The 13,526-nt window shown below is 41.4% G+C and overlaps 1 protein-coding gene across 7 annotated transcripts in view; it reads right to left on the bottom strand.

Moving 5' to 3' along the window:
* The window catches only part of PPP1R36 (protein phosphatase 1 regulatory subunit 36), a 67,351-nt gene that overhangs the window by 7,172 nt on the left and 46,653 nt on the right, over positions 1-13,526 (bottom strand). The window contains exon 13 of one of the 7 annotated variants that reach the window (XM_042989887.1): positions 2,253-3,104. The exons of 2 other annotated variants lie outside the window; for them this stretch is intronic. In XM_042989887.1, the coding sequence (XP_042845821.1) occupies positions 3,075-3,104 (30 nt within the window). In that variant the 3' untranslated portion in view covers positions 2,253-3,074. Of the gene's footprint in view, positions 1-2,252; positions 3,105-8,031; positions 10,565-11,138; positions 12,186-13,526 lie in introns of those variants that run through there. 4 more of the 7 variants (XM_042989883.1, XM_042989896.1, XM_042989893.1 and 1 more) reach the window with 4 other exon arrangements.

The raw sequence follows: 13,526 nt of genomic DNA, 5'->3' as shown, positions 1-13,526 counted from the left end.
TGATGTTATATCTGGTATACATCTGTGTGCGCACGCACACACACACACACACACACACACACACATATCTTTTATTTAATCATATTGTAAATACTGGCAATGAATATTTCTTCATGCACTTCTAGAACCCCTACCACAATCAAGATACAAAATATTTCCATTACCCCAAAAAGTTCTCTGGGCTCTTTCCCAGTCAGTTCCCTCAATCCCCAGCTCCAGGAAACCACCCATCAGCTATCTGTCATCATAGATTTGTTTTTCTAGTGTTCATATAAATGAAATCATATGGTATGTATTCTTTTGTGTTGCCTTCTTTCACTCAGCATAGTGTTTTTGAGGTTCATCCACATTTTTGCAGGTCTAAGTATTCATTCCTCTTGATTAAGTAGCACTGTTTATTCCATTGTACGGATACGTCACAGTTTATCAACATTCATCTGTTGATAGATATTTGGATGGTTTTCAGTTTGGGGCTACTATGAATAAAGCTTCTATGTACAGGTCTTCGTGTGGATATATGTCTTCATTTCTCTCGAGTAAATATCTAGGAGTAAAGTTGCTGGATCATAAGGTCTTATTTTAAATAATCATTTAAGTTTATATATTCAATTTATACATTTTAGGGGCGCCCGGGTGGCTCAGTCAGTTAGGCATCTGACTCTTGATTTGGGCTCAGGTCATGATCTCACAGCTTGTGGGATGGAGCCCCATGTCGGGCTCTGCTCTAACGGCACAGAGCTGGCTTGGGATTCTTCCTCTCTCCCTCCCTCTCTGCCCCTCCCCTGCGTGCTTTCTCTCTCAAAATAAATGAATAAAACTTTACTTTAAAATGTATACATTTTAAAAAGTCAAAGCGTTCTTCAAAGTATTTGTACTGTTTTATAGTCCCACCGGTAGGATATGATCGTTCCAGTCCCTCCACACGCTCATGAACACTTGTAGCCATTTGATTGTGTCATTACATATACTGGTTTTGGGTTTTGTTTTTGCCTTTTTTACATAGACTGTTTTTTTTTTTTTTATTTCACATTCTATCATGAGTGTTACCCATGATATTAAAGATTCTTTATAAACGTCACTCTTTGTGGATGTATTATATATCATTATATAGGGGAATTGTACTTCTGTTTAGTAATTCCCTATTGGTGAACATGTAGGTTGTTTGTAGTTTTCTCCATAAATAATGCTGTGAAAACATCTTTGTCAGAATAAGTGGTTACTTCCTTAGGACAAATTACTTAAGTAATTCTTTCTAATGGTAGTGAAAAAGAACAAAATCATCTGTAAATTTACCACTTTGAGATAGCCAAACCACACCTCCAAATAAAGTCAATTTTTAAAAATCTACCTTGGGGTGCTTGGGTGGCTCAGTCGGTTGAGCATCCGACTTCAGCTCAGGTCATGATCTCACAGCTTGTGAGTTCAAGCCCAGCGTCGGGCTCTGTGCTGACAGCTCGGAGCCTGGAGCCTGCTTCGGATTCTGTGTCTCCCTCTCTCTCTCTCTGCCCCTAACCCACTCACATTCTGTCTCTGTCTGTCTCAAAAATAAATAAACATTTAAAAATAAAAAATAAAAAAGGTATCTTCATTTGGAAAAATAAAAAGAATCAGAGCAGAGAAAAAAATGTATTTAGGACTCTTAATACCTACTATCAAGAGCTCATTTCTGGGCATTTTGGTGCCAGGAGAAGAGATTCTAGCATTTCAATCTGCCCAATGGGCAGCTGACAGTGCAGAGCTGGATTCTTCCAGTGGAAGGGATTCTTCCAGTGGAAGGGGTCCAGACCTTGGAGATAATTCCCTACAGATCTCAGAGCAAACTGTAGAGATGCTATCTCTCAAAATGTCAAGTGGAGCCCTAACCCTCTCCAGAAGAAGCGGAATGTACAAAACTCAGAAGTGAAATAACAGGCTCTTTTTTTCAGGCACTCTCATCCTCCCCTGTCAAATATATATATACATATTCTACAAAGAGTTCTCATAGAATCCTCCCATTTCTGGGCTTTGGAAAGAATGCATTGCTAGACACACCCTCTCTGGATCCAGGGAGGAACTTCCTAAAAGCTGGGTGGTGTGTGTTCAAAGAAAAGAGAGGCTCTGAGCTGGACTGTTAGGACAGGACTTGACAGGCAAATGTCTCAAAGCCCCAGGCAGGTAGGTGAGCACCTGAGGAAGACTCACAGGTAGAAACCATCACTCTCAAGATGGTAAGAAAGGAAGAGAAAAACAACTTTTTTTTTTCCATCCAGAGGTTATAGTTATAGGAGGGTACACTCAAGCAATTCCTAGGCAGACTGAAGAAGCAACACTTGGAAAATGTGTGCCAAAGTCGCCTTGGCACTTTCTATGCGCCATGCACTGGATTGAGTGCCTTATGTACATTAGCTCTAATATTTAATATTCACAGTGACTCCATGAGGTCGTTAGCACTATTAACCCCAATTTTGTAGACAAGGAAATAGAGGCTCAGAGAGCTCATGTGTGACCTGAGCCTCTCTGACCAGATCTATATTATATGGATCCACACAGCCCAGTAATTCCCAGTCCTTTCCCCTTCTCCCACAGCAAGCAGCTCTCAGAAGAGTGCCCACTAATATTACCTCTGCTCTGTTCATTATATCCACATCTTCATCTACAGCTGGTCGCACTGCTGCTTTGGAAAGTATATACACCAGGATAGAAGAACAATGAATGATCCTCCTGGGGCACCCTGGTGAGGGAGACGGCCTGTGTAGAACAAAGGGCACTGGTCTGGGGATTAGAAGGGCTGAGTCCTAGCTTGAGATCTGCCATCAATAGCCTAACAACCATGGGTAAGTCATTTGACCTCTCTGGGTCTCTGTTGATTCCTCTGTACGGGTACTGACACACCCCCAGCATCCTTTTCCCCATTTGATGATAAGGCTTCTGTCAGGGCTCCTTGTGGGCATTGAGACTGTGTATGTTAGTATGAAGCCTCTTAGAGTCCTCAGCTACTAGAGCAAACAGACTGGATTCCATCTTCCAGCTCTGCCACTTACCGGCCTTAGTCTCTCCTCTGCAGAATGGACCTACTTCATGGGGTTGCGTAAGGTTCAAAGCGACAATGCCGGAGTAAGCAGTACCTATGTGTTATGATTACAGTTAGTGGCATGGAATCTACATATCCCCACACCTCAGTTGATTTTGCTTGTTGTCTAAGTCCCGTGCGTCAGTTCCTATGATGAAGAAATGAATTTCACACAGGCCTCTGGTTCTCTCCGGAAGGTTGCAAGAGGCAGGACACATGCTTGGTGCTGTTATTTAAAGGCATTTAAACCCAGAGCCACTAAGACAGCTGACTCCTTATTGAGGAGAGAGCCTCCTGCCTCTTGGTTCACTGCACAGTGATCTTATCATAGGCAAGATGCTCCCCCAGAAGGAAACAACACTAGTATGGTGTCTGGAGTCAAATTCTGTTGGGGATGTGTTCACCTGGGATCTGCAACCAGGGCAGAACCAGGAATACAGGAAGATGGGGAGCAGGAGGGGAGGGCCTTGTATAGACATTACCCATCTGCTTTTCATTTTAGGGACTGATGAGACTGCAGTGTCCTTGCTCCTGTGTTTTAATAAAATTGTCCCAGTGGCACATCGCCTTAAAACCTGGAGGCACATCACACTAATTCAGACCAGGTGGACTTTGTAAAATGTCAGCACTTTAGACTATTTCATTCAACTCAAAATATTTTCTAATTTCCCTTGTGATCTCTTCTTTGACCCATCGGATATTTAAGTGTGTTGCTTCATTTCTAAATATTAAGGGATTTTCCAGATATCCCTTCTAGTTTATTGACTTCTAGTTTATGATTCCATTGTGGTTAGAAAGCATACTTTGATTTCAATTCTCTTAAATTTGCTAAGGTTTGTTTTATGGTCCAGATTATTAGTGGGGCACACTTTGTGTGCACTTGAAAAGAATGGGTATTTACTGTCAGGTGGAATGTGCTATAAATGTCAGTTAGGTCAAGTTGGTTACTAGTGCTGTTCAAGTGTTCTCTAAACTTACTATTCTACCATCTGCTTTGTCTACTCACTCCATCTTCCTGAGGGAAAAGTGTTGAAATCTTCAACTATAATTATGAATTTCTCCATTTCTTCTTCCATTTCTATCATTTTTTTTATCTCAGATATTTTGAAGCTCTGTTATTAGGTACATTTATATTTAGGATTGTTATGTCTTCTTGGTAAAATTATTCTTTTATCATTATATAATGGACTTCTTTATTGCCAGTAATACTCCTTGTATTTAAAGTCCACACCAGCATTCTTGTGATTGACTGTTAGCATGATTTATCCTTCTCCATCTTTCTACTTTTAATTTATTTGTGTCTTTATATTTCAAGTGTGTTTCTTATAGGCAGCATCTAGTTGGGTCTAGCCTTTTTTATTCAACCTGATAATCTCTCCCTTTTATTAGGGGTGGTTTAGGCTATTTACATTTAATGTAGTTATGAATATGTTGGATTTCAATCTACCTTCTTGCTAGTTGTTTTCCATTTGTCACATCTTTTCTTTGTTTCTTTTTACTCTTTCCCTGTCTTCTTTTGAATTCATTTAGTATTTTTTTTATTATTCCATTTTACCTCCACTTAAATTTATTTATTTATTTATTCTCTTTTTTTTTTTTTTTAAGTAAGCTCTACCCCCAACGTGGGGCTCAAACTCACAACCCCAAGATCCAGAGTCACATGCTCCTCCAACTGAGCCAGCCAGGTGCTCCCTCCACTTAAACTTTTTAAATTGAAAGTGTTGCCATAAATACTGAAATCTTTTAATGTACTGAGTCTTTGTTTTTAAAGTTTATTTATTTTTGAGAGAGACAGAGACAGTGCAGGTGGGGGAGAGTAGAGAGAGAGAGAGAGAGAGAGAGAGAGAGAATCCCAAGCAGATTCCACACTGTCAGTGCAGAGCCCAATGTGGGGCCTGAACCCATTAAGCCACAAGATCATGACCTGAGCTGAAACTGAGTCAGCTTAACCTACTGAGCCACTCAGGCACCCTGTACTGAGTCTCTTAATGTATTGTTAACTAGAGGTCCTTTTTTATTTTAACTGAAAGAGCATAGACTTTGGAGTCAAACAAACCTTCATCTGTAATGTGGCTCCACTAACTGGCTATGTGACTTTTGTCAACTATAGGACTCAACTTCCCCATTTGTAAGATTGAAATAATCATTACTAATTTTCAGAGTACAATGAGAATCAAATGAAAAAAATAATTATGATAGCTAGCATAGGTCTAAAACATAACAAATGCTTATTTAATGTCATTTGCTTTAATTTTATTTGTTTTCTTCACACAGCTGTTTCTAAAAGAGGTTTGAATGCTACCAAGGAAGCAAATACCCGGCCTATTTCCTACCACTTCTGATATCCTTCATGAGCCCAGAGAGACATTGCTAATCAACCACAGCACTGTTTTATTATTTTATTTATTTATTTTTTTTAATGTTTATTTATTTCTGAGACAGAGACAGAGCATGAGTAGGGGAGGGGCAGAGAGAGAGAGGGAGACACAGAATTGGAAGCAGGCTCCAGGCTCTGAGCTGTCAGCACAGAGCCCGATGCGGGGCTCGAACTCACAAACCGTGAGATTATGACCCAAGCCGAAGTTGGTCGCTCAACCGACTGAGCCACCCAGGCGCTCCAGCACTATTTTAAATAAACTCAGACATAACATCATGCCAACCAAATGGAAAAGGGCCAAAATAGAAAACCTATCTACCACCAAAGGCTAACATACCAACCCTACTTAAAGTTGTTTTTAATACATTTATTATTGTAAGTGGGTTAAATCTCCCTTTCCTCTAACAACTTTTTATGTTGCTTGCTTAATCAAATCCTTCACTAAAGGTGTTGCAAGGGAAAACTTCAGTTTGTTCAGGTCCAGTGATCCCAAATGCTGAATCAATGAGGTTTGTATTTGGCATCTGTGAAACCAGATATCAAAGAAGAGAACAGGGTGAAAGCAGAGACATTGGCCAGACATCAGGAGCAGGACCGCAAGGCCGGCTCATCGCCTCTTAGTTTAGAGTCTGACACAAGCATGTGATGAGGGCCTGGCGTCTCATGACGGGCACCAACTATTCCTCCTGGGGCCTCGGGTGTCACTCAGCAATGGATGGACAAAGGACGATCTGTCATTTGTCATTTGATTTGAAAAAGGCCTTGACCTTGTACCATAGCAAAGCACTGAACACTCCTTGTCCAGCTGCCTCTCTCCTGCCCAGCCTTGAAAATAAAGACTTCCTGTTAATGATGCTGGGGCCATTGGCCATGTCCAGAGACAAGCTGGTGCTCAGGAACATATATGCAGCTTTGTCTCCTCAGGATCCTGAGCCTGCTGGGTGGGGACTGACTTGGTCAGTGGCACCACGGCTGCCCTCCTTGTAACCCCAAGGACTGATTTATAACAGAACTGCCTTCTTATTATTTAGGAAAACATCAGTGAGAAAACAACCCCAATGTCTGAAGGGAGATTAAAAGAGGTCCCCTAACCTACTCTAAGCCCGGATCTTCAAGGATGTCTGTGTTCTCCACCACCACCCACCTTGCTCTCTTTTCTTTTTTAAATTTATTTATTTATTTATTATTTTGAGACAAATAGAGAGTGCAAGTGGGGGAGGGACACAGAGAGGAGGAGAGAGAGAATCCCAAGTAGACTCTGCACTGTCAGTGCAGAGCCCAACGCAGGGCTTGAACTCATGAACCACAAGATCATGACCTGAGCCAAAGTCAGATGCTTAATCAACTGAGACACCCGGGGGCCCCTACTATTTCTCCTTATTGTTCTTATTATGGAAAGTTTCACAAAAACATCCAGGGCGTGGGTGGGGTTTCTTAAATTTTCCCACTTTACCATAGAGTGTTCTATACTTGCACCAATTTGAAACATAGAAATAAACTGAATGAGTGCCTTCTTCTAACATACTTCTGTGATTTGGGCAGATATTACCAGAATCCTTAGAAACAGAGTTGAGGAGGGGCACCCAGGTGGCTCAGTCCGTGAGCTTTCGACTTTGGCTCAGGTCGTGATCTCATGGTCTGTGAGCTTGAGCCCCGCATCGGGCTCTGTGCTGACAGCTCAGAGCCTGGAGCCTGCTTCAGATTCTGTGTCTCCCTCCCTCTCTCTCTCTCTCTCTCTCTCTCGGCCCCTCCTCCATTCGCACTCTATCTCTCTCTCACACACACACACACACACAAATAAACTTAAAAAAAAAAAGAAACAGAGTTGGAGGAAAAAGTTCCTTCTACTCCATTTATCACAGATAAGATGTCTTACTCTGGCATTTACTATTTACTGTTTTGAAAATGATTTGGTCCAAATGTGTAAGAATGGTTAAAAATAGATGATAGATAGATAGATGATAGACAGACAGATAAACACATACACACACACATATGATTCTTACTCTGAGTTTTCAGTGGAGGAGGTGCAGCTTAAACCCTTAGCCTCAGAGTTCTTGTTGCCCCTAATACTGCTTCATGTTCATGATCATTTGGAAATGTCATAGCTCTATGCCAACATTACTTAGGCAAAATAAAAACAGTAACAATATCAAAAAATCACTCAAATGTCAATGGAACATCTACTTTAAGCTGGCTGCTTTCATATGCACTCTCTCATCTCATCCTTATCAGGGTCCTCTGAGCTGAACATATTAAGCCCTTGTCCAGAAAAACTTGAGTGCCAATGAACGGCCTACCCAGAATAGACAGTTACATGACAGAGCTGGGATTTTTTTTTTTTTAAGATTTTATTTTAAAGTAATCTCTACACCCAATATGGGGCTCAAACTCACAACCCTAAGATCAATAACTGCGTGTTCTTCTGACTGAGCCAACCTGATGTCCCCAGAGCTGGGATTTGAACCCAAGCCTAGAAACTGACTCTAAATCCAGTGTTTGTTCAACTCTTCCTTATATATAAAGAGGGGCATTACTTCCCTGAGACCACAGTGTTGAAATGTGGACTTTTTTTTTTCTCTATTCAGGATATGGAGTCCCTACAAGTTACATGAATTTCTTCCCAACACAGAGGGCAGGAGAGGAACTGGGAGAGGCCACCCCGTCCATTCCCACGATTGGCCACTGATGGACCCCGAGGCAGGGCAGGGTGCCAGCAGAGCCAGGAAGTGTCGCTCAGTGCTATCAGCCCCTGGAGCAACAGCTCCTGTCCCCTCACCATGCCTCCTCTTCCTCATGCCACCATGTTCCTCACTCTGCGTGCCAAGTGCGGTCCCTGGACCTGACAGAAGCTGTCACTCCTAGATCTCCTCTCAGCTTCACCTCAAGAAACGCTCTCACTTCCCCACTTTCTTCGAAGTTCAGTTCAATGTCTGAGCTTCTGTGAGCCTTTGGTGATTCCCAGGCAAAAGTCATCAGTCAGGCTCTATGCTTCTACATAGCAGTTGGCACCTGAAATGTGCCATCTATCACACAATATTAAAATGAACTGTTTTTTTTTCACCCTTTTCTTGGTAGACTATGCAGTCTCTAAAGGCAGGAGACAAGCATTACTAGCCTTTAGAAAGGGCCTAACACAGGTCTTCAATAATGGTTACTTAAACTGAATGGAATTTAATTAAATTGAATTAAACTGGTTCATTGAGACAAAATTCAGGGAGGAACGTATTTTATGATTTGTTATGAAGACTATTTGCTAATGTTTCTGCAATATCAAAAGATTAAGGAGCAAATATTCTCATGAACATATTCAGGCTTGTAATCCTGACTGAATAGTGATTGACTATGTATATTGTGTGCAAGGCAGACACCGCTGGGTATATAAGGTTAATAATTTTGTGAGATAAGAATGTGATAGAATGAGGCAATTTTGAAATTATGACTAAACCATGTGTCCTTCACAGAGTTGACTCGAATTAGCACTACAGATTTAACCATTAATTTGAGATAGTCTTTCAAATGCCTAAGAAGAGACTCAAGAATCACTTCCAGGAGCCTGTTCTCGAAGTTTTCCTATCCATAGTCATCAGCCAATAACCACACACTTCTCGGGGCTTTGCATAATCATCTCATGCCATCCTTCCCATGATGTTATAAGGCTGACGCTCTTGGCTTCCCCACTACTCCCATGGACAAGTGAGGTAGCTTGAGGGAAAGTAAGGCCTGCCCAAGGCCTCACAGGGAGTAAGTGGTGGAACGGGATGTGAACCCGGGCAGTCTGGCTCCAGAGTCCATGCTCTGTGCTCTCCAGCTACGACACACTGGCCCACTAATCTACTTCAAGCAAACTCATCCTTAGACTTAGCTTAATCTGAATTATTAATATTCACCTCTTGATTTCCAGGTGTGCCCTCTGTGGAAGAGAGAAAAAGATATTCAACACTCTCTTTATAATCACACCATGAATATTAGAAGATAGTTTTTAGGCCGTTTTTGAGTTCTCTTTCTGATATGTTTACTAATTCCATTTAGCTTAAAATGTCTCTTAGAGATTCTCCACCCCACCCCTGGTCATCGCAGCCACCCACAGTTCTCAGGGCCCACTGAATTGTTTTTAGATAGTCTTCCCAAATTATGAAGGCCCTAACTGGATAGGCGTGTTCTCTAGCTAAGGCCCTACGAAGGCCATATGTGGGAAAGTATTCAGAAATTGTGCTTATCTTCTCCACATTAACATTCCAGCATTATGTTCTTTTGTTTTCCCAATATTTTCCCTATTGCTGACTAATTTTGGAGTTACGAACCAGCTGTTAACTTTGAAACTCTGTAACATTTTATTTTTTACTATAGTGCTTGTGAGCCATTTCTCATCTTGTATTTATGGTGCGAATCTTTTTTTTTTTTTTTTGTCAAGGCCAATCTAAAAGGGTCATATTGAGTTTAGTTCTCAGTGTTGGGATGTTGCCAGCTCCACCTAATTTGGTATCATCCACCAAAAGCAAGATATTTATTCTCAACTCCATCATGTGGGTCACTGAAGAAAGTATTTATATAAACCTCTTTTCCCATAAATATACTTTCCTGGTTTCCAGATAGTCTGGGAGTGGTGAACTGAGTTCACATTTTAATCTTTGCCAAGAACTGCAGTTGATTATCTAAGCATTATGCCGACTTATGAAGAAACAATCAAAATTCATTTCCAAATCTGAAGAAATACTGATGTTTGGCCACTGCTCAGTTCCTGGAGGACAATCAAAGTTGAATTTATTCTAAATACAGGAGGGACAGCAGTGTTCTTTGGAAGAAGCAAAAGCTTGGCCTCGATATCTGGAACTTACTGAGAGGTCTCTGCCCCTCATCTTGCTTCCAGAATGGCATTCCTTTTAGTTATTGCTAACCAGAGAAAATTTACAGTCTGGTAGCAAGCCAGGGCAATGATGAACTGAAGTATTGGAAGCCTTTCAACACAGGTTTTTATATTGTTTATTTTATATCTTGTGCCCCAGAGAGGAGAAGGTAGACCTTCTTTAAAAAAAATGAAGCTTCATGGCTTTTTGTGGGCTTTCCATATTTGTAGGGTGAACTGATGCATTGCTTCTGCCAAAAAAATCCCAGACCTGGCCGATAATCAGAACCACCTGGAAAGTTTGGAAAATTCACAGAGTCAACCCTTTCCTAGACTTCCTGAATCTTCATCTTGAAGTTGGTGTTAAGAAATGAGGGCAGGGCATCTCTATTTTTTGAAACCTCCCCAAACTGATTAAATCATCTATGGTTAAATCCACGGAATGGATTGCCAAAGAGCCATTTGAAAAGGCTACAAGTGCTGATATGGAAAGATCTCACATTAGCCATACAGAATGTGTAGTAGTATGTGTGTGTAGTAGGATTCACCCCATTGGGATGAATTTGTCATGAATATACACCTTCCACATACTTACATACATCCACCTATATGTGTATACTGTATCCATTCAGGTGCTTCACCAGAAGCACCTGTCAATCAGGAAGAATGCCACCAGAGCACCTCTGCCTGGTGTAACCCCTTGAGATGACAGATCATAGGGGACAGGGAATGAAGGGAGGGACCAGGGAGTTTGGGGTCCCATGGGGGTAGAGCCGGTGTCTATTTGCCAACTGACACTCAACATTTCAACATTTTATACCACGTAAGGAAGTATTTCAACATTTTATACCACGTAAGGCTTCGTGCTGCATTTACACACACAAAAAAAAACAATTCTGGAAGTTTTCCTAGGAATCTGAGACCAGTGGCCTATCTCTCCATCAACACTGTCTGGTTGATTTAAGTAGACAGATAATTTACTGGGAATATACTGGGTAGAATTATCAGGAAAGCTTAGAAAACAGACAAGAATAAAGGGAGGGCAGACGATTAGTCACAACCACAGGCAAGGCCACATTCCTGCACCCAATGCTGACGCCACCCCCTCATCACTGGAGGCTGCTGCTGTCACCACTGCTACTTGCAAACTTTAGAATAGCACTTGGTGCATCATGTCATGACTATCTAAACATTTATCTGCCTCTCCCACTGGACGGTGAGCTCCTTGAACTTAGGAAGAACATCTTAATTCCTCAGTTTCCAGCCCCCACCCGAACCAGGCACCCAGTGAGCAGAGTGTTGAGTGAAATAAATGAGCAAATAAAATTTGGCTTCTAGATATTATGCTAGTACAGCAGAGTGAGGGCCATATCTAGCTGTATGTGTCACTTTATTATTTATTTACTTATTATTTATTAAGTAGGCTTCGCACCCAGCGCAGAGTGCAACACAGGGCTCGAACTCATGACCCCAAGATCAAGACCGGAACTGAGATCAAGAATCGGACCCATAACTGACTGAGCCACCCAGGCACCCTTGTATGCGTCACTTTAGACCGTTCTAGATAATGAACTGGTGCACGTGCTTTCCCATCCTTCATTCCTCCATCGATGGTCTATCAGACGTGACTTCAACAAAAATATTGGGTTGGGTTTCATGGTGGATTCATTCTGTCTCTTTCTTTGAATCCAGCATTCTTTTCAGCAGAGATGGTATAAACCGTGGTTCCATGAAGTGATTATCTTAATTTCAAATCTTACACCCAGCCTGAAGTAGGGCTAGGGGGTCAACTGTGCTTCCATCTCCTTTAGGACTTTTGATTGCCTACATACATGAAAGAATGCCCAACCACATCTCTGAGCCTGTTCTACACAAGCCACTTGAAACCAACATGGTTGCTAGAGTCCAGAATCCTGGAGAGAAGAATAAAAATAAACTGTATCTTAAGAACTGCAGCAGCTTTCATATAAAAGCCAGGAGTTGAGACCATATACCAGAACCCAGGCTCCACTTGACCCACAAACATGCTACGTAACTCTTCCAACTTTCATCTGCTTTTTTCCAGCCCATGAGAGGAGTCAGAGACTGGGAAGCTGTGAAGATAGAGGGTAATAGCATGCTAATAGCAATCACGAAGAAGAAAGTAGATGGCCTTTGTTTATTGATGATTATATACTATTCATTCACAGAAAAAGACCTAATACAATTCACTAGAAAAGATAGAAGCTCAGAAAAGTGAAAACTCACATTCACATCAAAATCTGTACATGAATGTTTGTAGCAGCCTTATTGGTGATAGTCTCCAAACTGGAAATGACCCAGATGCCCTTCAAAGGATGAATTAAATAAACTGTGTTACATCCACGTCACAGAGTACTACTCATCCACAAAGGAGCAAATCACTGATACATGCAACAACTTGAATGAATTTCCAGAAAACTATGTTGAGTGAAAAAAAGCCAATCCCCAAAAGTTACATAATGTATATAACATTCTTGAAATGACGAAACTATAGAAATGGAGAACAGGTTAGCAATTACCAAAGGTTAAGGAGACGGTGGGGACAGAAGAGAGTGGCTATAAAAGGGCAGCATCATGCATTCTTGGAGAGATGGAATGTGCTGTATCTTGACTGAATCAATATCAATATCTGGTTGTGAAACTGTACTATAGTCTTGTAAGATGTCACCATTGGGAGAAACCAGGCAAAGAGTTCACAGGATCCTTTGGTATTATTTCTTAAAACTGCATGTGAATCTGCTATTATTTCAAAGTAAAAAAAAAAATAATAAAAAATGAAACAAAAGAAAAGATATAAAAATAGAAAATAAAAACCTAAGAGGTCAAAACTCTAAGTTCTTGTGATCAAGCATTACATTTATTTCTGAGAGTTCTTGTAGGAAAAGAAAAAGGAAACCACGATTGGTCAAATATTCTTGTTTCCTCATGAAAGTAATTATGGTAAATTTTTGGGAGACACAATCTTTCCCCTGGGAGTCAATTCTAAAAGGGCAATGAACTTAGTCTTAAAATACAACCCCAGGGCACAAAATAAAATCTACAGGTGGGGCGCCTGAGTGGCTTCGTCGGCTGAGCATCTGACTTCAGCTCAGGTCATGATCTCATAGTTCGTGAGTTCGGGCCCCGCATTGGGCTCTGTGCTGACAGCTCAGAGCCTGGAGCCCGCTTCGGATTCTGTGTCTCCCCCTGTCTCTGCCCCTCCCCCACATGCGCTCTCTCTCTGCCTCTCAAAA

The sequence above is a fragment of the Panthera tigris genome, chromosome B3 (assembly GCF_018350195.1).
Source record: "Panthera tigris isolate Pti1 chromosome B3, P.tigris_Pti1_mat1.1, whole genome shotgun sequence".
Taxonomy (NCBI): domain Eukaryota; kingdom Metazoa; phylum Chordata; class Mammalia; order Carnivora; family Felidae; genus Panthera; species Panthera tigris.
Note: the sequence above shows the minus strand (reverse complement) of the source record. Positions and strands in the feature narration are given on the sequence as shown.